General features: G+C 36.3%; 1 protein-coding gene across 1 annotated transcript; it reads right to left on the bottom strand.

Annotated features, from left to right (window-relative positions):
- Window positions 1–376: 376 nt before the first annotated feature.
- LOC116109095 (beta-galactosidase 3-like) lies at window positions 377–19,371 on the bottom strand. Its single transcript, XM_031395341.1, is given in 22 exon segments — window positions 377–546; window positions 549–724; window positions 774–785; window positions 876–981; window positions 984–1,064; window positions 1,132–1,230; window positions 3,983–4,074; window positions 4,163–4,217; window positions 4,395–4,449; window positions 5,218–5,271; window positions 7,528–7,668; window positions 7,775–7,893; window positions 7,993–8,077; window positions 8,238–8,343; window positions 8,476–8,564; window positions 16,446–16,592; window positions 17,605–17,697; window positions 17,810–17,876; window positions 17,972–18,084; window positions 18,185–18,280; window positions 18,685–18,806; window positions 19,356–19,371. Coding segments are annotated over 22 exon segments (2,094 nt in total).
- Window positions 19,372–24,930: the final 5,559 nt, after the last annotated feature.

The following is a 24,930-nucleotide window of genomic DNA, read 5'->3' as shown; positions in this document are numbered from 1 at the left end:
CACCGGAAATCGCACAGATTCGTTTAGGATTCAAGAAATCGATCGGAAATAGCGACTATATCGCCGAAAATCGCGACTATATTCGTTTAGGGTTCAAGAAATTGATTTTAGGATTAGTGTGCAATTTGCAGGTTCGATCGAAAAAAATCACAGTGTCTCCCTTTGGTTCAGGAAATCTCTTTTTGCCCTAATGAATTTTGATTAAGCGAGGTGAATAGGGGGGGTGTTTTGATAAATTTCAAATTTTAAAAACTTTCATTATTATGATTCGGCCCACATTGTTTAATCTTTTCATTTTAACTCATTTTACGTGTTTAATGAATCCTAACTATGCCACGTCAGCTTCTCTAAATTTAAAAAAAAATGAAAAACATTTTCAAGACCATTTTATTAAATGGAAACTTGGGATGGCCCCGTAGCTAAATTTTCTCCATGTTAGGTATTGCGCCATCTCAACCACAGAAGCAGAAGTAGGATCATCATGACAATCGCCCGTCCTATAGGACCCGCATGTTCCTTTAGGATTTCCAAAACTGGCAAAATGCTACTGTTCTTGGGGCACTTGAGATTCACAGTTGCCAAGGGGTAATCTTCGCCAACAAGGGCACACATACCTGAGATTTTACGTTTTGAAAACTTAATTTTTGTTGGATCTCCACCTTTCTCCTCGAAAATAACTAGAACTTTTCCAGATGGCTTGAACCAAGACCGTGGAATATAGTACCTGCTCAATCCATATGATATGGATACGGTTTAAGAGTGACGATTGAAACCATTGTCTAGACCTTTGGCAATGACTCTTTTATTAACCAATTATATATACTTCTCTTGAGCATTTTAAAAAAGGTGGTGGCTCATAATTGATGGTGAGAAACAAACAATTAACGCATGAATTCCTCTTTGCTTGAAAAAACGTGCCTCTATAATCACATTCTTGAACACACTGATAATCAAGACGGCTTTCTACGGGCCAATATCTTCTCCATTTAACCAAGCTAGACCTTTTCCCATCTCAAGCATATCTATACCAATAGGATCGTCCCCGGGTGGTTGCTCAACAATAATTCTAATTAAAAAATCTGTTTATATATAATGTGAGATGAAAACATGAATATTTTTCAGAAGAAGTTACCTTGTACCATGTCAAAGTCTGATTTTTTGGTGGCTCCGTAGTTGATACCCATTTTACACAATTTGGCTTGTATATAACTAGGCTCTCTCCTTCCAATCCTATGTGGAAAATTATGAACAAGGAAAGAGGTAAGAATTTCAAAATTCTAAAGACTAATTAAATATCGATTAATACAATTTTCCCAACATTCCAACACCTCCTCAGATAAGATTGAATGGCAGGAAAGAGAAGCTTCCAGTCCACTGAAAATGGTGGCACTTCAGATACCATATCAATCATAGCATCTATCGACTGTCTTAACAATAATTAAAAAGCAATATGGTCCAACATCTGGAGGGCACACTATGCAAAGGAGTAAGATATAATGCAGCACCCAATTAGCATAAAATAGTAACTAAATATTAAGTGCATTTTGATCAGTAGGTGTTTTGCATGACACTTACAAATTTTAAATGGTGTCGTAATTGAAACTTTTAATGGGACCTTCTGAAAATTTCTATAATCTTCACTCATCAACTCCATGTTATTTTATCAATATTATGACAATTCTTCTAAAACTGATACTGACAATTTGTCTGTTAACTCGTCTTACAACTAAATTATTTTTCAAGTTTTAAAGTAGCGCTAACCATTAGCCTCAACTGTGGTGAATCAAATATATCACACCAGTACATCACACGTTGTAGTGTACACAAAAATGAAACAAAACGCTAAAAATATTATCCAACTGGGTGAGCAAATGTCACACCATACATAGTAATTCAAACTGCTAATGAGATATCTGATATGGACAAACAAAAATATTTCCCAAATGTTAGATCCAATTCGTTACAATGATCTGCAGGCACAAGGCTTTTGGGCTGCGCAAGAAGAGCCACAGCACAACGATCTGGACTTGAGAATTTCGATACACTGCCTTTAATTTACTTTTTGATGCCAAAGACTTTAATGCAATTACCCTTTTGCACAATCCCTTTATGCAGTGCCTCTTTCTGCCAAACCAGCCTTTGAGAAAATTTTCGAATTTTGCTTGCCAGAACCTGTCTGAGATCATTGTTGGTACATGCTCCCAATAGCCTTTATTGCAGATGCTTCCTTTGCCCAAACAGCTTTGAGAAGTTTCTCTCATTGTTTGATAGGAACACTCCAAAATTATTCGGCACACACCAGCAACATGTCACTTTGTAAATAAAAAAAAAAACACATAAAAAAGTTAAAGAGTGGGTAGTGTGAGAAGTTCACTCAGTCCGTCTCTTTCGGTAAGCCCATATAAGCATGACACCTACAGCATCAGCACCACAACACAAGTATCAACATCAACATCACAAACTACAAAATTCAAAGGTCCAACTTCATACCTTTTGATGGGTTGTGGTCACTCAAAACGGATCCATGCCCATGGAAGCAGTCGAAGCCCAGCCCCTTGACAAGTCTCTCATTGTTTCATCATTCAAGTCATCATCGGGTGTTGGCTATGTCGAACTCAATAAATTTCAAAGCATATGCCCCATATTAGCACTATAATAGGAGAAGACATTAGTATTATTCGAATAAACTTATAAAACAATTGTATTATGTAAGTTAGTTTTATACAAAATTTACCCTTGACTATTTATTGGCCGGGGAGCGCTTACTTGGCACTTTCCGGTTAGTACTTGATCACCCAAGTGCCCAAACATCCGCGTTATGCAACAGCCGAGGGGAACAACCTAGATAGTGGTCTTCGAACTGACTCCAACTGTTGTCCGACAAATAGTTGGGTTGCAGTCAAGGATCTTCACAAACCCCTCCTTTAGATGCGCGACGACTGCTATCCAGTGCTCTGTTTGACGAGAATGATGTAGTACACTCTTTTAACAAAGGGCCAGCCGTGGCCAATTTGGGCCAATCCCCCCGTATATAGTATTAATTGTCATCAAAATGAAAAATCAGGGATGCAGTTCAACTGTTGTGGGCCAATGTTTCGCGTGGTCCTTTGTTGCACCACTAGCAACGACATTTTTAATTAAAGTGCGATATGCCGAAATAAGTGTTTGGCCAAATGCCACATCGGTGATGGCACAGTCGGGATAAATAGATCACCATCAGTAGTCTGTGTGTAGCCTGTCAGTGCCAATATCTCACGAGTGCTGCATCAAATAAAAACAACCAGATAAGTATGGAAAACAAGGCAAAAAATAAGGAAAATAAGCGAAAATAACTCATCGAGTCCTCAAGCCACGTGCCCATCATCAACAACTTTTCAAACCATTCCGGGGATAATCCCATGTCTTACACTTTATATGGGCATTACCCTAATCCATTGTAATAGGCATAGAAGAGTTTTTTCTTTTCCTCTATTGGCTATACAAATCGACATTGAGTCCATTTTCGCTTGCCCACTTCCTCCCCCTTTCTCCATTTTTACATCCCCGCTCTCGCCTCCCACCTCGCCCTCCTCCATTTTCACGGCCCACTTCCTCACCAACCTCCTAACCTCTCCATTTTGGTTCTTCTCCATTGTTTCTTAAATTTTCTTCTTTCTTTACCTGTGTGGCAATACGATGTAAGGCGATTTCACAAACTTGCTCTTTAGCTATCTCTTTCAGCCTAGTTTGCACTTCAAACGCCTTTAATTCTCACCAAATTCCTCTTCCATTGTACCAACTTCCTCCTCCACTGTACCAACTTCTCTGCAGCTTATTACTTTCTCCTCACCTTTTCATGCGTCTTCCAACTGTCAAACCTGTCATAAACGGCTGTTGTAAAACTTCAAACAGGGCTGTTATGAGGTCAACCACCTTATTCTCCCGACGCTGATGTCTCGGCAAAGCCGGTACTTGTTGGTAAGGTTTGTTGAGGCATACGAACCTCTTCCTCGCTCTTCTCCTCCCATCTTCGGGCCTCCGCATTGGAGTTCATCATCCTCGACATCAACCCCGTTGTCAAGCATGGCCTGAACACTGCCATCACATGCGTGACCCCTTTTAGGTCCGCATCAGTGGTTATCCGTTCATCCCTTTCATCCTCCAATGCTTTGAAAGATGTGACATAGTCCCCTTTGCTTCATCCCCAGTAGCGGTGAGAAACGGAAAAGACGAACTCCCTACAAGAAGAAACAAAATCAATCAGATTGAAGCGACATTTTAAAGCAAAGCATATTCAAAAGCTTAATCCTTTAATTTACCCTAGTTGCTTCAATCTTAATGTCTATTTGGTCGTAGTCCAATGGGTACACTCGACATGCCACCGCAACATCCTAGGAAATTGCGTTGCACATCACCAAACTGTTGCTCTCCCCCCGCCTTAGCTAAGATAGGTGGCTCGTACATCCAAGCCTACATTGTAAAAAAACAGCCATATCATAATTAAAAACACATATATTATAAAAAATATAACAAAAAAGCTATTAATATTGACCTGCATTGCCCATGGGAAGCCAAACAAAGTACGTGCTTGGTTTTTCCTTTCCACCCATTGGGCCTGCTTTAACGCCATGTCTGGTTTTTCAGGGTTGTTGATGGTTCGCTCAATGATATCCGTGCCCACGGATAAGAATAAAGAACTCAGTCGCTTGCAAACAACAAACCAATCATTCTCAATAGCTTTTGTTGAGTCAACAGCCAATAAGATTGAATGTAAAAACAATAGCAAGCCACATTTATCTCTCTCCATCATTAAACCAAACTGTTTGTAGCCTCTTCTCAAAACCTGTCCTGTAATAGACTTTGCCCCTGCAAAACCTTCTTACGAAAACCTTTGGCTCCGGACTCGTCCTTATTGCGTCTGCCTCTGCCTTATCTAGCACTTCCCCGCATCTAAGCCCGTCACCAAGACATATCCATCATCCCAAACGACTAGTGGCTTTCCGTTCACACGAACCACATTTTTTTTTTTTATTGCATTTTACTGAGTGCAGCAGCATGTAATGCACTCCCTGCCGGCCAAAAATGCCTTTTTCCAATTTGTTCCGATTCTTAAAAAACTGACCGAAACAAGTGCGACGGAAATATCTGCACCATGCCTCATTCCAGCTAAAATGTCTCCCTATTTGTCAAAAACATCCCAACTCGACCTCACCTACCCCTTGCAGGGAAGTAGGGTACCTTATCACTTATAAGCTCTAACTCATAGTCTCTAAAGTTTACGGTCCGCACAATCTGCACAATCGATATAAACAAAATGTCAGCAACAAAAATAAACCAAACAACTAATAAACAAAATATCAGCAACAAAAAATTACCACGTAGTCGTTAAGCGATTTCAGATTTCTTAAGAGATCTGACTTGCCTCGTGCAAGATGCTTAAGCGATCTAAAATACGCTTAAGCGACCAAGAGTAAACTGAAAGAATCACTTAAGCGATCATAAATAAAAGGATTAAGGTTAAGCGAACAATGATCGCTTAAGCGACAGTACAAGCAATATTCCCAAAACAAATACTACCTTTTCTTCTCGGCCTCCTCGTCGCCTGCATTCTCGCCGGCCTCCTCCTCGTCGCCTGAATCCTTGGACGACTCCTCATGGCCTGAATTCTCGTGGACTTCATCCTGGCCTGAATTCTTGCTGACTCCTTGTCTTCAGAACGTTTGCCGATTCTCCTTTTCTTGTGCCGTCATCGGCTTCCTTGCTGTGGACACTTTCACTGATCGGATGATCCACCGCAGCAGCCATTGAAATGCTTGCGCCACAGAATCTAGGATCAAAGTGGCGTTGGGTTTTCCTCCTCATTGTGAGTGTCAGCCATGGTTTGGATTGAATTTGGTGTCAAAGTTTGCAGTTTCGATCGAAAATGTGGACTGTATCACCGGAAATCGCACAGATTCGTTTAGGATTCAAGAAATCGATCGGAAATAGCGACTATATCGCCGAAAATCGCGACTATATTCCGTTTAGGGTTCAAGAAATTGATTTAGGATTAGTGTGCAATTTGCAGGTTCGATCGAAAAAAATCACAGTGTCTCCCTTTGGTTCAGGAGAAATCTCTTTTTGCCCTAATGAATTTTGATTAAGCGAGGTGAATAGGGGGGGTGTTTTGATAAATTTCAAATTTTAAAAACTTTCATTATTATGATTCGGCCCACATTGTAAACATTCTACACCTTATATGTTTGATACTGACGTAAAAGAACTATATGTTTAATATAAATATAATAACGGTCGTGGTCCACTGAGCGAATCGTAACCCCATATGTTTAGCATAGACGTAAACATTTTACACCTTATATGTTTCATACTGACGTAAAAGAACTATATGTTTAATATAAATATAATAACGGTCATAGTCCACTGAACGAATCATAAACCCCATATGTTTAGCATAGACGTAAACATTTTACACCTTATATGTTTCATACTGACGTAAAAGAACTATATGATTAATATAAATATAATAACGGTTATGGTCCACTGAACGAATCATAAACCCTATATGTTTAGCATAGCGTTAATTGCTTAACCGATGCTCTGAAATACAATAAATAATATTCGAATACATAAGATCGCTTAAGCAATCCTCTGTATTTACACAGTCGCTTAAGAGATTCGTCTATATCGCTTAAGCGATTCTTTGCTTTTACTTTGGTCGCTTAAGTGATGCGTTTGTATCGCTTAAGCGATTCTTTGCTTTTACTCCTGGTCGCTTAAGCGATCGGTAATCGCTTAAGCGATCTAGTCCACGGTAGAAGCCTAGATCTATGATCGCTTAAACAATTTTCGTAAAAGACTCTTGGTCGCTTAAGCGATCTGAGATCGCTTAAGCAATCTTGTCCGAGGCAGAATGAATCTGCCCAGATCTATGATTGCTTAAGCGATCCATTTGTATCGCTTAAGCGATAGTGATTTTCATAAAAGACTCTTGGTCGCTTAAGCTATCTTGTTCGAGGCAGAATGAATATCTACCTAGATCTATGATCGCTTAAGAGATTCTTCCTAAAAGAGTGTTTGTCGCTTAAGCGATTCGGGATCGCTTAAGCGATATTTTCCAAGGCAGAAGGAACATCTGCCCTGATGGGTAATCGTTTAAGCGATCTTATGTATCGCTTAAGCGATGCTTCGTAATAGACACTTGGTTGCTTAAGCGATTTGAGATCGTTTAAGCGATCATTTCTGGAAAAGTCTTGGTCGTTTAAGAGATATATGTGGTCAGTCATATACGTAATTGTTTGGTACCATGCCTGTCTTTAAGTTAATTAATTTTGAAATGACTGTGATTGGGAAACATTTGTACATCACTCTTTTCCCTCCCAAATCCGAAAAGAATTTGTATCGCAAAATTAAGTAATTTATATCAATCTAATTCATCATAAATCAAAATATAAGAGACATCAATGTAACCCGTTTATCGAAACACAAAATAAAAAATAGACATGGGATGCGGCAAATATCGAAATATTTGGACAAACTNGTAAGAGCTACCTTTGCGGAATTAAATACTTCATTCTTGCAGTCAGGCAAGTGATATGAAGCATTTCGAAACTCCACTATCATGTCAGTTTTGTTATCCGTGTTAGAAAGAAAGGCAGCACATGCTCCTGAAGAATCAGTATACACATCGGCCTATACAAAACAACATGGTTATTGTGTAAATATAACCAAACTGCATAAGGGAGTTAAGCAAAATTAAAATTTGATAACAGAATAACAAAACTATTAATTAAATCACCTCTTGGGAAGGACCGTGTGACAAGTTAATTGGCTCACCACTCAGCACTATTTGCTCACATAACTTTATAGCTCTATGAAGATCCTTGAGGTGTTCCCATTTTGGATTTCTTGGTAGACCTAAAAACAAACCATTTAATTAATAATGAATACTACTAGTTGAATACACATAGTGCCAAAACAGATGAATCATGGGCATATTAATTACCAGAAACTCACCGTATTCATCAATTGGTGCATCATAATCATAACTTGTGGTCATATAAAGTCCTCCCGTCCGACCGAAATTTGTTCCACCATGATACTGAAAAACCATATAAAAGAATAAATTAATGAACAATTATGGACATTCTTCAAACATTAGTCTATTGTTCAACTCTATTGTTCAACTAAATACTTCAAGTAAGGAACAAGTAAAACAAATGTTGCATCATTTGCATGAAATAGAAGATTAATTAATATACCATGTAGTAGTTTTGTACACTGCCACCTTTTTGGAAAAAGCGAGCAACAGAAAAAGCAATATCTTCAGCTGGTCTACGAGGCGCGTTGCCCCCAAATGCTTGAAACCTGGAAAAGGTAAAGTGCTGATTGTATTATGCTCTAGTAGAAATCCAAAAAATTATGATGCATAGTAACATACGAAAATTGAAATTGATTTCTAAAAAGCATAGGCGATACAGAGACAAAATTCAACATTACCATCCAGGCCAATTCTCAGTCCAAATTTTGGGCTTGTTCTGTGAAATAGGTGTGAATTGGTCACAATAAAATAAATTACAAGTATCTATCTGCCAAAAAATCAAAAGAAAAAAAAATGGTAACTTTTAGCTGAATGTAAGATTGTATTTATTCAAAGCATAAAACGAGTATAAACTTTGTCGCAAGTATTATAACATTATTAAGTTACACAAATGCAATATAAAACATATGTTGCTATGGAATTTTCCAGGATAAATTTTGAGAAAATCAACAAACTAAAATAAAACTTAACTGCGACCATTTATATAGCATATATGCAGTTTTACGAAAGGTTCATATCTGTCATACATTTCAAACACTATGTAGACTTGATTTAGTTAGCCATATCAGATAAGATATTTTATGTCAAGCACAAGCCTATTCAGCTTGGTGTTTCAAATGATAAGAAATAAAATGGTAAATCCTCTTGTTCATATCATATCATGTATGTCATATTGTACTCGTGCCGATTCAGTAAGTGTCAAATATTTGACACAGAATAAAACTTAGAATAAAATATTCAAAGAAAGCAGTCAGATGAGTCAGCTTTGTAGTTAGTTAATGTGCGCAGTCATTCAGCAGAATATATTTCAAATGATCACGCACTTTACTCACCTGAAGGATTTGTTCATTCACAATATCCTCATCATGTTTGTAGATTGACCAAAGCTCTTTATGGACTTAAACAGGCTCTTAGGGCCTGGTTTGATAAACTCAAGAAAGCATTCCTTGGATGGGGGTTTGTTCATTCTCTAGCAGATCCTAGTCTATTTGTGTATAAAAAAGAAGGCATATTGATGTATGTTCTAGTGTATGTGGATGATATTTTACTCACAGGAAATGACTCCAATCTGGTTCAGAAAATTGTCTCTGATCTTAATACACAGTTTGCATTAAAGGCTTTAGGATCTCTCAAGTATTTTCTTGGTTTTGAGGTGACAAGAAATATGTCATGAATTCATATGAATCATTAGAAATATGCAAAAGATCTACTGGTTAAAACAAATATGGTTGATTGTAAGCCTTGTAATACCCCAATGGCTGCTGGAGCTAAACTTGCACTTGAGGGCAGTGAACCTTTTGAAAATCCAGCACTCTACAGATGTACAGTGGGTGCACTGCAGTATTTGACATTGTCCAGACCTGACATTTCTTACTCAGTAAATAAGCTTAGTCAATTCTTAAAAGCCCCTACACAATTGCACTGGCAGGCCTGTAAAAGGCTACTGAGATATCTTAAAGGCACCTTCAATTATGGCCTTTAATTCTGTCCTAGTCATAGGTTTAATCTAGAGTGTTACACAGATGCAGATTGGGCCTGCAATCCACTGGACAGAAGGTCAACTAGTGGCTGCTGTGTGTTTCTCGGGTCTAATCTCATTCAGTGGAATTCAAGGAAGCAAAAGGTTGTGGCTCTCTCTTCCACTGAGGCAGAATATAGGGCTCTTGCACAAGGGTCCACTGAAATAGCCTGGTTCTGCAGTCTTTTTTTTGAAATTGGTCTTAAGTTGATTGAAATTCCTATTATCTGGTGTGACAACCAGAGTGCAGGTTCACTTGCCTCCAATCCTGTCTTTCATGGTAGGACTAAACATATTGAGCTAGATGCTCACTATATATGGGAACAAGTTACAGCAAACAAGGTTAAATAATATTATATAATATTGTCAGAGTATAATATGATCTCAAGCTAAACTTTATCAAAAGTAAGAAAGAATACGAGTCTCATAATGCCTTATCAAATATGTAGCTACAAAGTGTACATAAAAATTAACCAATTCTGTTCGTTTCAAGAATATAAATGATATTTACAGATTGTGTGTATATAAGGCATCCATAGATTGTAACTATTTAATTACAATGCTTCATGTATCCTAATATATTTTTAGTATGGTCTCTTATCAAGTATGTTCCGTATGGACAATCAAAACTATATATTATGATTTTGAAAGAAAAAGAACTGGTGAGTCCACAAATTCATACAAAAAGAAAATACGTAAGAGTACCTTGCGGAATTAAATACTTCATTCTTGCAGTCAGGCAAGTGATATGAAGCATTTCGAACTCCAATATCATGTCAGTTTTGTTATCCGTGTTAGAAAGAAAGGCAGACATGCTCCTGAAGAATCAGGTATACACTTAAAAAAATTATTGACATTTACATATCAAGAAAAGTAACTCACCGGTAAACCCAAAGTCATGCTTAGTCATTATTCCCGGCTTTCAAAGGGATGGGTGTCTGATGCCGTTTGCACTACCTAATATTTGGAAAGATAAAGTCAACAAACTGATAACCTACACTGAATCATCAAAGCAAAGAAATGCATATAATCTAAAACATAGTTTGTAGAATTATGATAATACACATAGTAAGTCTTTGCGTTAACTGGAAAGTCAATTTCGAACTCATATTTTCTTACTGTTTTTTTTTTTTAATTTTTTTTTTTCTTTTTTATTTTATTTTTTTTTTTATTTTTTACGAACTCCTCTTCACCATATATCTAGACTTACAAAGATACTAAAAGATCATCAATTTTTAAATGGCATGATTTATAATTAGGGAAGAGCAAAATAACTTTATCTTAAAACTTTTAGACACATCATTGATTCATAATATTGATATAGACGAAAAACAATAAACAAATGATAAAATTAAAGTCATACAGCTGAAAGAGAACCTTGCAAGAAAATAAATATAAAAATAACCACCTTGAAGTTCCCCATTCACAAAAACATGGAGTGCATGACCCTTTGATTCAATTTGAAAAACTGGGCGGGCTCCTTTCTTTAAGAACTCTTCATCTTTATTAACATTAATACTGTCAACATGGAAAAACTTCAGTTTGAAAAACTTTATAGTATATCACATAATCTTGTGGTGGAAAGAGAACATGATTATTGAAAATCCACTAACACAATAAAGACTGCGGACAGTTAATAAACCACAACAAAAAGCAGGGACTAGAATTAGGCCCTGTTGTAAATACTCTGCAAAATTTAAATAAAAGGAAGCTAGCTAATTAAAGCAAACACACACTGAACATGTAAGACCAAAAAAGAAAAATAGTATATTTAAGAAATAAGAAGAATAAAATACGTTGTCTGCATCCTTCATCTATTCTCCCCAGATCAACTTTTGAAATAAATAAATAAATATATATATATATATATATATATAACTGATAATATATATATATAACTGATAATATATATATATAACTGATAAAATCATGCTATTAACTTATTTTAGAGTGAGACTATCTTGTATTGTACCAAAGATTGTCAGAAGCAAATTTTGTTGTGTCAATATGATCCACAAGACCATTTTGCATAAAGTCAACCTGTCCCCAAATCTCAACTTTCTCCCTAAATATTTCCCATCATGTAGCTTGCAAATTCTCAGGTACCATTTCAACTCTTGAGGTTGGGGAACTTACCTGTAAAATTCTTCGTGTAAGTGTGTACAGTAGTAATTAGGAGATAACATTAAATATATATATATATATATATATATATATATNTTCTACTTTTTCTAATTCTTTTCTTATTCCCACTGCCTTGCCTACATGTGATCAGCAACATTCAACAGTGTCCACCTCCTGCCCTTTATCAGGAAACACCAAGTTTGTACCTCCTCTGTCCTCTCCTACTGTTACACAATCTACTCACTCCTTACCCTGTTCTGATCAGGATCACAGTCCACCTATAAATACTCAGTTTTCTGTTTCTGATCCAAGCCCTACAAAGTCTACCTCACAATCTGACCAGTCTCCAAACAGCTCACCTTCCTTAGATACCTCTCGTAAAAATATTCATTTGATAGCTGATCTGCCTTTTGACCTTCAGTCTTCATCATCACAGCCCTCTCATCCATCTCACTTAGTTGATACATTGAAAGGTATAAATCTTACAGTAGAACTTCCTTTTAACTCCCAATCTTGCAACATTCACCCTATGCTAACTAGGTCTAAAGCCAAAATTCACAGTTCCATGTTAGCTTCCTCCACAGTCTCCCCTTCTTCTCCTGATTCAACTAAACCTACTAGTGTCTATGAAGCTCTCAACCATCCTTCTTGGAAGCTGCCATGCAAAGTGAGTTTGATGCCTTACAGTCCAACAGTACTTGGGAACTTGTCCCTACTGAACCTAACATGAATATAATAGGCTGTAAGTGGGTTTTTCGGGTTAAACAGAATTCAGATGGTTCCATCCAACGGTATAAGGCAAGGTTAGTTGCTAAAGGTTTCCAACAAATCCCTGGAGTTGATTATCTTGAAACCTTCAATTCGGTTATTAAATCACTACAATTCGAGTTGTGTTGAGCCTTGCTGTCACATATGATTGGGATATTCAGCAGTTGGACATTAATAATGCCTTTTTAAATGGTGAGTTAAGTGAGACAGTCTACATGACCCAACCTATAGGATTTGTTGATACTCAAAAACCTTTGCATGTATGTAAGCTGGTTAAGGCTTTATATGGGTTAAAACAAGCCCCTAGAGCCTGGTTTGAAAAACTGAAAACTGCATTCCTTCAATGGGGATTTGTGTCTTCCATAACTGACTCAAGTCTGTTTGTTTATAGACTGAATGGTCAGACATTGTATGCTGTTGTTTATGTGGATGACATACTAATAACAGGAAGTGATCCTGAGTTGGTTGAAACCATGGTTCAAAAACTGAAAGTTGAGTTTGCATTGAAAACTCTAGGGTCTCTTAACTACTTTCTAGGTTTTGAAGTACATAGAACAACCTCCAGCATTCACATGAGTCAAGCAAAATATGCTCAAGATCTCTTAGTCAAAACATGAATGCTAGACTGTAACCAGTGTTCAACTCCTATGGCAGCAAGCAACAAACTTACTCTTGAAGATAGTGAATGTTTTGACAAACCAGGATTGTATAGAAGCACAATTGGGGCCCTGCAATATTTGACATTATCTAGGCCTGACATTGCTTATTAAGTAAATAAGCTAAGTCAGTTTCTTAAGGCCCCTACTCAGCTTCACTGGCAGGCCTGCAAGCGACTCCTTAGATATATCAAAGGAACTATGGATTTTGGTGTTACATTTCGAAAAATTGGCAGACTTCACCTAGACTACTTTACGGATGCTGACTGGTCAGGTTGTGTCCAAGATAGGAGATCTACAAGTGGTTGCTGTTTATTTCTTAGTCCAAATCTGCTTCAGTGGAGCTCAAGGAAACAAAGAGTTGTAGCTCTATCCTCCACAGAAGTTGAATATCGTGCTCTTGCACAAGGGGCCACAGAAATAGCCTGGTTTGAAGTCTTTTTTCTGAAATGGGACTGGTTCTTCACACTACACCCATCGTTTGGTATGATAATCAGAGTGCTGGATCTTTAGCCTCTAATCTAGTTTTTCATGCAAGAACTAAACATATAGAATTGGATGCTCACTATGTTCGAGAGCAAGTTGCAACCAACCATATCAAAGTTCAATATGTACCCACTGACTACCAAAAAGCTGACATTTTCACCAAAGCATTATCAACTACCAAGTTTGAGGCTCTTCGGGACAAATTGACAGTGGTTGGTTATTCTAGCAATACAGATGCTAAATCTGCCAACAATGATAAAATGGCAGATAAAATTGCTGCTGTAGAAGCTGACTGAAAAAAAAAAATACAGAGAAAAGAATGAAGGTTGATATCTGCTTTTTGTAATCTGACTGAATTGTCTGTATGTCATTCTGAGTTTCTGATAGTTGTGATCTGAAAAGGTTGGATATCTGATCTCAGTTATCTGACTGAATTGTCTGTATGTTTTTCTGTCTGTATGTTTTTCTGAGTTTCTAATGGTTGTGATCGATGAGTTTCTGATCTATTGTCAATCTGAAGTTGTATGGTTGAAGTTGAAGTTGTATGGTTGAGATGGAATTGTCACTTTGCATTACTGACTGAAGTTTATATAGGTGACTGAAGTTTATGTAGTTGTAATTGAAGCTGAATGGTAATTTGAGCTTGAACTGTTGTCTGACTAGAGTTGTATGTTTGAGATTGAAAAATTGAAGTGAAAAATTGAAGGGAAAAGTTGCATCACTGACTGAAGTTTATGTAGTTAAAGTTGAAGTTGCATGGCATCACTGACTGAAGTTTGTGTAGTTGAAGTTGAAGTTGCATGGAAAAATTGAAAGGAAAAGTTACATCACTGACTGAAGTTTATGTAGTTAAAGTTGAAGTTGCATGGCATCACTGACTGAAGTTTGTGTAGTTGAAGTTGAAGTTGAAGTTGCATGGAAAAATTGAAGTGAAAAGTTGCTTTCTGTGCTCTCAGCTGCATGCATAAATTTGACTACTTAAGGTGGTTGTTTAGTTATCTGTATTATACAGAAGGAAGACTTGGTCCAGAATCCGTTTTGAGAATTATTTTGTTGAACCTACAAAGAGTGGAAACCAGAGGAAAACAGAGGAATGATTCAGCTGATGTCTGAGTTTTTCTGAAAGAGATTGCTAGTAGTTTTTTTTTTTTTTGCAGCTGAACTTTTGAGTAGAACTGATTCAAGATTCCCAGGCTCAATTTAAGGGAAGATGTTAGTAAAGAAGCAAAATTGATCCTCCCAAGTTTAGTTTGAGGGAAGATGTTAGTAAAAGGGTAAAGGTGTCATTTGGAATACTGTTAGTTGTTAAATACTGTTAGTTACTATTCTGTTTAACTTTCAGTTGAAATGTAACAGTATTAGTTAGAGTATTGTTGCATTTATGTAAACACTATAAAAAGTGTACAGAAGCTAATTTTGTATTAACTGAAAAAGTATCGGTAAAAGAAACATAGTATTCAGCTCTCGTTTCTCTCTCTCGTTTTCTTCTCTGTTTTAGCTTTTTGTTAAAACTTTACCCAAAACATCACATATAGCATATATGCAGTTTTACGAAAAGTTCATATCTGCCATACATTTCAAACACTATGTAGACTTGATTTAGTTAGCCATATCAGATAAGATATTTTATGTCAAGCAGAAGCCTATTCAGCTTGGTGTTTCAAATGATAAGAAATAAAATGGTAAACCCTCTTGTTCATATCATATCATGTATGTCATATTGTACTCGTGCCGATTCAGTAAGTGTCAAATATTTAACACATAATAAAATATTCAAAGCAAGCAGTCAGATGAGTCAGCTTAGTAGTTAGTTAATGTGCGCAGCTCATTCAGCAGAATATATTTCAAATGATCACGCACTTTACTCTTGTGTAAATAATGTTCAGTTGGTTAATGAAAGATCATCTAGCACATTTTTCTCTCTGTTCTTAGTTTACACTTTTCTCTTAATTTTCATATTTCACTCCAGTTCATGTGAAATTGTTATTACACTAATAGACAACTATAACAAGTTTTTACTAGATTTGCAATATTCATAGATAAAAGAAAAAAAGAGTTGATATCTTTTAGCTAAATGTAAGATTGTATTTAAAATAATTAAAAGTATACACGTACTATAAAATTGTTAAGTTAGACAAATGCAATATAAACTATATATTCTTATGGAACTTTCCAAGATAAAAAATAAAAATAAAAAATCATCACACTAAAATGTTACTGAATAACTACTATTTAAAATAGCACGTTTGGATCCAACTCTCTAATGGAATAAAATGGTAAATCCTTAAGAACTACAAGGATCCGATCTAAAAGAGAATAATATATAATGAGAAACTCAAAATATCCTAAAATTGGAAACAAAAACTGCAAATTTAACTATGTATATACGCATGTGGATATGTATTTGGTTTGAAGCACATATGAAGTTTTAGAAAAAGTTATTATCAATGTCAAATACTAAAATATCTTGCAGACTTCATTTATTTGGCCATGTCAAATGAGATATGTTGTGCAAAGCACAAGCCCATTCAGCTTGGGTTTTCAAATTATTTGAGAATGTTAGAAAATGGTTTAACTAGCTACTTAAAACTCTTACCACAGATTCTGGAAGACCAACGTATCGTTGGCACATTATCCAAGGTACCCCTATATTTTGAGAAAGAGCTGTCTGCATAGCCCATGCGGCATATCGGTTTCCTAGTTCTCCGTGATTCATTTGATACCAACCATATTCATTTTCTACCTATGATAAAAGAAAGACATTGAATGCAATCTCAATCTATCAGTTACATGGAAGAAGAAAAACTTTAAATTAAATAGGCATTAGACCAAATGAGCTTTATATGATTGAAAACAAAATATGAAATATCCTTAAAAAACTAATCATAAACAAAAATCCTGTATACATTAGCACAACAATGTGATTCTTGTTGGAGTTGTCGATTACTTCAACATTAATAGGTCTCGTTGCCCGGTCAATGAGAGGGGGCCCTGCTCCCCAATGTGCGAACGGGGGTCGTGGGGGCAGGGCCCTCGAGTCCGTAGGCGGTTTGAGCCTTTTTCATGTATAACCATTGTATGATTTTATTAATTCCTTATTGAGTTTGAGTTTAGGAATATGAATTCTTGTAAAACTAGGTTTTGTCACTTTAAATCTAGTATATAAACATTTTTTCTTTTCTTGTTATGAGTGTAATAGTAATCATATGACAATTCATTCATTGTAAACGAGAGAGGTGAGGAAGTATTGCAATAGTATTGACTCGACTGGACGTAGCCCATATTGGATAAATCAGGGTAAATCGTACATGTTATTTTCTCTTTGTTTACTATCTGTGATTTGTTTTATTGCTATTTTATTCTCGTTGTTGTCTCTATTTTGTTCAATTCTGGTCCATCAAAGTTAAAGTAATTCAGAAATTAATGAGAAGCAAGTTTGATCCTTGACTTCAAAAATTTGGCACTATCTATGATGTAAAGTAACAACTTTTTCATCATAAGCACCCTGAACTGATATGAGTATGATCATATGCAGAACATGTGATGTCTATACAAAGGCAAAAACAATAAAAAATAAAAAATAAAGAGCTTAAATATGATCAAAGTTTGATTTGGATCTTTAGAGTCAAAGGACAGAAAATTTTCCTAAAAACTTTAATTATTTTGGGAAGCAGTAAGCTTAGAAGGTGGAATTAGGATGTCTATAACTTGTACATAGCAGAGTACTGTCAAATTGAATTAGGAAACCAACATGCCTGTGCAAGAATGATGGGACCTCCTTGTGATGCAAAAAACTTCTCCTTCGTCATAAGGTCCACTATGACTGTCATAAACCTCTTCATGTGAAACTGAAGCCTCGCTCAACAAGTATAAAATGGGAAAATCAGTAAAATTTCATACTTGTAACAATTGTTAAATTGTACAGATTAATCCTTTACTTACTATAAATCAATTCGTTACCTTGAAAGGCTCACTATCAGTTCGAAAGAAGCTGCCTGGAATGTAGTGCAAGCAAACAGGTATCCCTCTATAAGATATGATCAACACATTGATCAGATTCCAAAAAAACCAAACAGAATTGAAAGAGGTCATATTAACAAACATGAAATAAAATTCAAGTGCCCCAAATTATACTCAGCAGCAACAAATGGGCCAATTCGCAGAATCATATACATCCCAGCGTCCTGAACTATCTTCACAAACTTGACTAGGTCAAATCGTCCCCCGAAATAATACTTGAAGTTCCAAGTTAAAAGAAAAAAATTAATAATTTAACCATGTTGAATACAAAGAATGCATATCCTATATTTAATATTTTCTATTCGTTTAACTCACTTTGCCTGGAGAAAGCTTATGACCATTCCAAAACACATATGATTCAATAACATCTGCTCCTCCTTCCTTTGCCATTTGCACCAGCCCTGCCCACATCTACGTCATACCAAATTTATTCTCCATTTAATTACATTTCATAAAATCAAGAACCATGAACAGCTAAAAAATCAGCTAGCTAGTCAGACAAACAAACATGTAATGATCATCACCAAGTTTAAGTTGGAAAAGGAAAAAAAAAAAAAAAAAAACAACACCGCTAAATAAAGACTTTAACAGTAAAAAAAGATGACTCATGAGTACTGTGCTGTAGTTTCTTCTATCTTACATAGTCTTCCTAGCAAACCAAAAAGAGGGAAGAAGAGAAACAACCACAATATATTTTAAGTTCATATAAGTTAATTTTTACATGATAATAAACAATAATTCGAGCTTTATGAGTTTGTAGCATACCATTAGAAACTCTGTACTTTACAAAAGGAAAGAAAGAGAAAGAGAGTAACCGCAGGGACGCTCCGAGGGTAATGAATAGAAGCAGAAATGAGAAGCTTTCGTTGTCCATTAATAATCAAAGAGCGTTTATCGAAGGTCACATTTCCTGGTGAAGAGAAGGTTACATTTCCAGCTGAACAAAATGTGGAGAAAGCGGGAGAAGAAGAAGAGAAGTAGTGGGAAGAGCTTCATGTTTGTTTGTGATGAGAATTATGGTATTAATTTGAATGAGATTCATAGAACTAGTGAAGAGTTAAATGATTGCATTGACGTCAACGATAAGATCTCTGCAACTCAGACTCACTTTGAAATTTATTTACTAAATATTCTAATAAAAGTTTGAGAAAATCTTAACCGGCTGATTTAGAGTAATCAAATGATAAAAGTTTGTATTGAGATAGAATTCTATCCAACAGGATATCAAATTTATAAAAATGAAGATTGATTAAAGGGGAAAACAACAATTAAGTGCAATGCATTGAGTGGGATCATGCATAATCTATGAGTGTTACGATTGATCCTCACTTTATCTTATTAATTAGACCTCAATAATCAATTTTTTTTAATTACAAGTTTATCTTTCCCATAATTACTAAAGAAGTATACGTAAACTCCGTCTAGATTAAACCTTTTTGTTAATAATTTAAAATTCCTTTTATTCTAAACTTTTTAAGATATTTACCTAAGGGAAAGAACATGTTATTATTAAACTCTTTGGCTTATTTTATTTTATTTTTCGGTTTTTTCTCATTTTTTATTGATTTAAATTTCTCCAAAATTTATAACTCCGTTTGATACCATTTAATTTGGCTAAGTCGAAGCTTTGCTTGATATAGTTTGTTGGTTATTAGGATATTAAAGTAGTTTGGGATTTACTGATTTACCCTTACCTTGTATTATAAAAGGCTTGTAACAGTGACAGTTATTCACTAAACGAAAATATCAGTCCTCTTCTTCACTTCCTCTGTTTCTTTTCAGCTCACTAGGTTTGCATTTCCTCTCTAAATCAACTTGGTATCAGAGCCACTGACCAACGTCGAAAATGGCCGATCCATCACCAATTTCTTCTTCCTTTGACAAAGCAAATAACGATTCAAGTCTCAAACACTCTTTTGATTCAGTCAATTTCTCCAATTCTTCTTCTTTCTCCTCTTCAACACTTCCGGTAATCTCACCAAAATTGACAAGAGATAACCACCGTTTCTGGAAATCACAGATTCTGTTTGCCGTTGGAGCTCATGGACTCGAAGAACACCTCATTGGACTCGTATCATGTCCAGCACCCTTTGTTCGTGTTCAAGTGGATAGCTCAAGTTCAGAGGTTCACAAAAAACCTAATTCAGAGTATCTACTTTGGAAAAGAACTGATAAATTGCTGGTGAGTTGGTTATTATCTTCAATATCAGAGTCTATGTTTTCTGCGATCTCTAAGTATCAGTTTGCAACCGAGATATGGCTGACCTTGGAAAAAGAATTTCTTACCGAATCGAAAGCTAAAACACTGCATGTTAAGAGTCTATTGCAAAACACGAAAAATGATGGTTTAAGTATGCATGCTTGTTTCCTAAAGATGAAAAGTTATGCTGAGAGTTTGATTGCTAGTGGTGTTATTATCACCGATGAAGAGTTGTTGAATTACATATTGGATGGTTTAGATTCTGAATATGATGCGGCAGTTGTTAACATAACGACTAGGCTTGAATCTAAGGTTGATCCGATAACTGTGCAAGAAGCTCAAATTGTTTTACAGAAGCTAGAACTTAGGCTGGAGAAAGCTAATAGTACAATGAATTCCTTGGTTCAGAATGAATTTCATATCAGTTCAGCTAATATTGCTAGTCTATCTACGAACAATGAACAGACGAAGTTACAATCTGTACCACAATTCTCTACTGATCTAGCTCCAATCTCACAATCTTCTAAGTTCAACCAATCTGGTAACCAATCATACGCTGCACCTAATCAGAATTCAGTAGTGAATGCACCCTCTCAGAATCAGTTCATGCCACCTCAGAATCAATTCTTTACTTCACAATTTGCTGGAGGATATTCTGGTGGCAGAGGAAGAGGTCGTGTAGGAGGAAGAAACAGATTTATTTGTCAAGTGTGTGGTAAAACTGGTCATCTGGCTTTGAACTGCTACCATAGGTTTGATGTTAATTTCTCAGGAAACTCTTCAATGCTACGGAACAATTTTAATCCTCATGGATTTGCAAGAGCACCTGAACCTTATCATGGAGGGTTTTATCCTTCCATACCTCCTCAACACTACTCATAAACTGCCAATACAGGCCAGTTGCCACCATTTCAGAGCCAGTTACCACCATTTCAGAATGTCTATCAGAATCAACAACCTCCATTTTCAACAACCCTTGGAACTTCCTCTAGCAACATTGGCTTACTGTCTAATGCTGGTCCTTCAAATATGTCTAATCAGGTGTCTATGGCTCAGTCTCAGACTTATGATCAGGCACACAATCAGACTCCAGCAGCCATTAACTACATAGCCACACCATCCACTGTAAGAGATGCTGCTTGGTACATGGACTCTGGAGCAACAGACCATGTTACCTCTGATTTTTCCCAGCTGACAACAAGCTCCAATTACACAGGAGGAGAACAGCTTCAGGTTGGCAATGGTGAGTTGCTAACTATTTCACATACTGGTTCTGCTATATTAGCCTGTTCACATAGGAATTTGTATCTTAGAAATGTTTTGTTTGTTCCTAATATTACCAAAAATTTACTTAGTGTTTCCAAATTAACTAGAGATAATGATGTCTTGGTTGAATTTTTCAATGATCATTGTGTTGTTAAGGACAAATCCTCCAAAGCAACCTTTCTCCAAGGAGTTCTTAAAGCTGGTCTGTACCAACTTCAAACTCCAGTCTGTCCTACTTCCATTGCAGCTTTGTCTCCCTCGTTGTCTTCTTCACACAATGTTCAACATCACAGCACCAGCTCTGCCTCATTTCCTTACTCTTCCAATCAAGGTCTTCTTGATTTGTCTCAACAATCACCTTTGATTTCTCCAACTCTCAATAATTGTAATGAAGATTGTACGTTCAATAAGGGCAAAAATTGTAGAGAATACACTGATCTTGCCATGTATTCTAGTTTGTCTATTCCAAGCAATGTACTTTCACACTGTCAAGTGTACTTTCATTGGTTATAGTCTGTATCATAAAGGGTATACGTGCTTAGCTCCTTCAGGCAGAATTTATACTTGTTAAAGTGTCAAGTTTGATGAGTCAGATTTTCCATTTCAGAACATTACCAATTCAGCTCAAGTTTCATCTATTATATCATCCAGTTCTGAGTCATTCCAACCCACTATTTCATCCTGGCATGTACCTACTACAATACTTAATTCTGCTCCTATATTACCTACACCCTCACAATGTCAATCAACACATGATCATTGGAACAAATCATCCAGGATACATTCTCCAGTTTCATCTCAGTCCAGTTCACTTCAGACTTCCATACCCTTTCAGCCTATTGATGTCCAAATTTCTAAAAATGCTTTGTCTTCACTTGAGTTCACAACCTCTAAGACTGAAGAATCCTTGATGTCCCCTGTAACCATCTCCTCTAATAACTCCTTTGAAACTATACCACTTGCAGTTCACTTGCCTTTAGCAGCACCTTTACCTTATGGAACAAATATACATCCTATGTTAACTAGAGCAAAAACCAAAGCCCATAACACTGCCCTACTGACCTCTTCATCCCTGGATACTAAAGAACCAGTCACTGTGTCAGAAGCACTCTCTCATCCATCTTGGAAAGCTACTATGCAGGCTGAGTATGATGCTTTGATATTCAATCAGACCTGGGAGCTTGTTCTAGCTAACTCTGATATGAATCCAGTAGGTTGTAAATAGATGTTTAAGGTTAAAACTAATCTTGATGGTTCTATACAAAGATTTAAAGCTAGGTTGGTTGCTAAAGGATTCCAGCAGACTCCTGGTATAGATTATCTTGAGACATTCAGTCCAGTGGTTAAATCTCCAACTATTAGAGTTATTTTGAGCTTGGCTGTAAGTTTTGGATGGGATATCCAGCAGGTAGATATTAATAATGCATTTTTTAATGGAGATCTTCAAGAAAAAGTCTATATGGTTCAACCTGAAGGATTTGTTGATTCACAACATCCTCATCATGTTTGTAGATTGACCAAAGCTCTTTATGGACTTAAACAGGCCCCTAGGACCTGGTTTGATAAACTTAAGAAAGCATTCCTTGGTTGGGGGTTTGTTCATTCTCTAGCAGATCCTAGTCTATTTGTGTATCAAAAAGAAGGCACATTGATGTATGTTCTAGTGTATGTGGATGACATTTTACTCACAGGAAATGACCCCAATCTGGTTCAGAAAACAGTATCTGATCTTAATACACAGTTTGCATTAAAGGCTTTAGGATATCTCAAGTATTTTCTTGGGTTTGAGGTAACAAGAAATAATACATGAATTCATATGAATCAGGAGAAATATGCAAAAGATCCACTAGTTAAAACAAATATGGTTGATTGTAAGCCTTGTAATACCCCAATGGCTGCTGGAGCTAAACTTGCACTTGAGGACAGTGAACCTTTTGAAAATCCAGCACTCTACAGAAGTACAGTGGGTGCACTGCAGTATTTGACATTGTCTAGACCTGACATTTCTTACTCAGTCAATAAGCTTAGTCAATTTTTAAAAGCTCCTACACAACTGCACTGGCAAGCCTGTAAAAGGCTACTGAGATATCTTAAAGGCACCTCCAATTATGGCCTTCAATTCTGTCCCAATCATAGGCTTAATCTAGAGTGTTACACAGATGCAGATTGGGCTTGCAATCCACTGGACAGAAGGTCAATTAGTGGCTGCTGTGTGTTTTTTGGGTCTAATCTCATTCAGTGGAATTCAAGGAAGCAAAAGGTAGTGGCTCTTTCTTCCACTGAGGCAGAATATAGGGCTCTTGCACAAGGGTCCACTGAAATAGCCTAGTTCTGCAGTCTTTTTTCTGAAATTGGTCTTCAGTTGACTGAAATTCCTATTATCTGGTGTGACAACCAGAGTGCAGGATCGCTTGCCTCCAATCCTGTCTTTCATGGTAGGACTAAACATATTGAGCTAGATGCTCACTATATACGAGAACAAGTTACAGCCAACAAGGTGAAGGTTCAGTATGTTCCAACTGAGTATCAAAAAGCTGATATCTTCACTAAGGCACTTTCAGCTTCCAAGTTTGAACCACTTCGAGAAAAACTTACTGTATAAGCACCTGCTCTTTGAAATTGCATTATGGAATTCTGGTGTTAAAGCTTGTTTGGTACATTGAAGCTGTTTGAGCTGCATTATGGAATTTTGCTTGTTAAAGCTTGTTTGGTACATTGAAGCTGTTTGAGCTGCATTAGGGAAGAGCTGCATTATGGAATTTTACTTGTTAGCATTATTTTGGAGTTCTGGGAAGTGCTGTCTGTTTTGTTTGGAAGCAGGTGGCGTTGAAGTTGCTTGAGCTGCATTAAAACCTGCTGGACAGTTTGCATATTCTGGTGCAAACCTGTAGACCAATTACTACCTGTAGACCAATTGCTTGTCAGCTCCACAAAGGCAGCTAGTGAATGGTACAGCAAGGAATTGATGCTTGGTTCAAGGGTGGATATTAGAGTAGTTGGTAACAGTAATTACTGATAGAAGTTTTGTTTAAGGGAGGATATTAGGATATTAAAGTAGTTTGGGATTTACTGATTTACCCTTACCTTGTATTATAAAAGGCTTGTAACTGTGACAGTTATTTACTAAATGAAAATATCAGTCCTCTTCTTCACTTCCTCTGTTTCTTTTCAGCTCACTAGGTTTGCATTTCCTCTCTAAATCAACTTTGGTAAGGAAGAAAAATTCATTTGTTACATACAGTTAGTGTCCTACATATTGGAAGATTATTCTTTTTTGAAATAGATTCGAAAGTGTATTTAAATCTTCTATTGTATAAAAGTTAATTAGAAAGAGTCCAGATTTTTGTAACTTGTTCACAATATGGTAGTTTAAGTACTACTGGAATAAAGAATTTTGACATATAAATGTCTAATCCATCATATTCATGATATGTATATTACATATTTCAACAAACAATTTTTCTTAGTAATTTTTAAAAATTTCAACACAAGTATTATAAAACCAAGATAATCTTATATACACTATATCATATTATATAGATTATACAGTGATGCTATTGGCACCCCAATTTTTATCTTATTAAATTCCAAAATA

Source organism: Pistacia vera, unplaced genomic scaffold (assembly GCF_008641045.1).
Source record: "Pistacia vera cultivar Batoury unplaced genomic scaffold, PisVer_v2 Contig571, whole genome shotgun sequence".
Lineage (NCBI taxonomy): Eukaryota > Viridiplantae > Streptophyta > Magnoliopsida > Sapindales > Anacardiaceae > Pistacia > Pistacia vera.
Note: the sequence above shows the minus strand (reverse complement) of the source record. Positions and strands in the feature narration are given on the sequence as shown.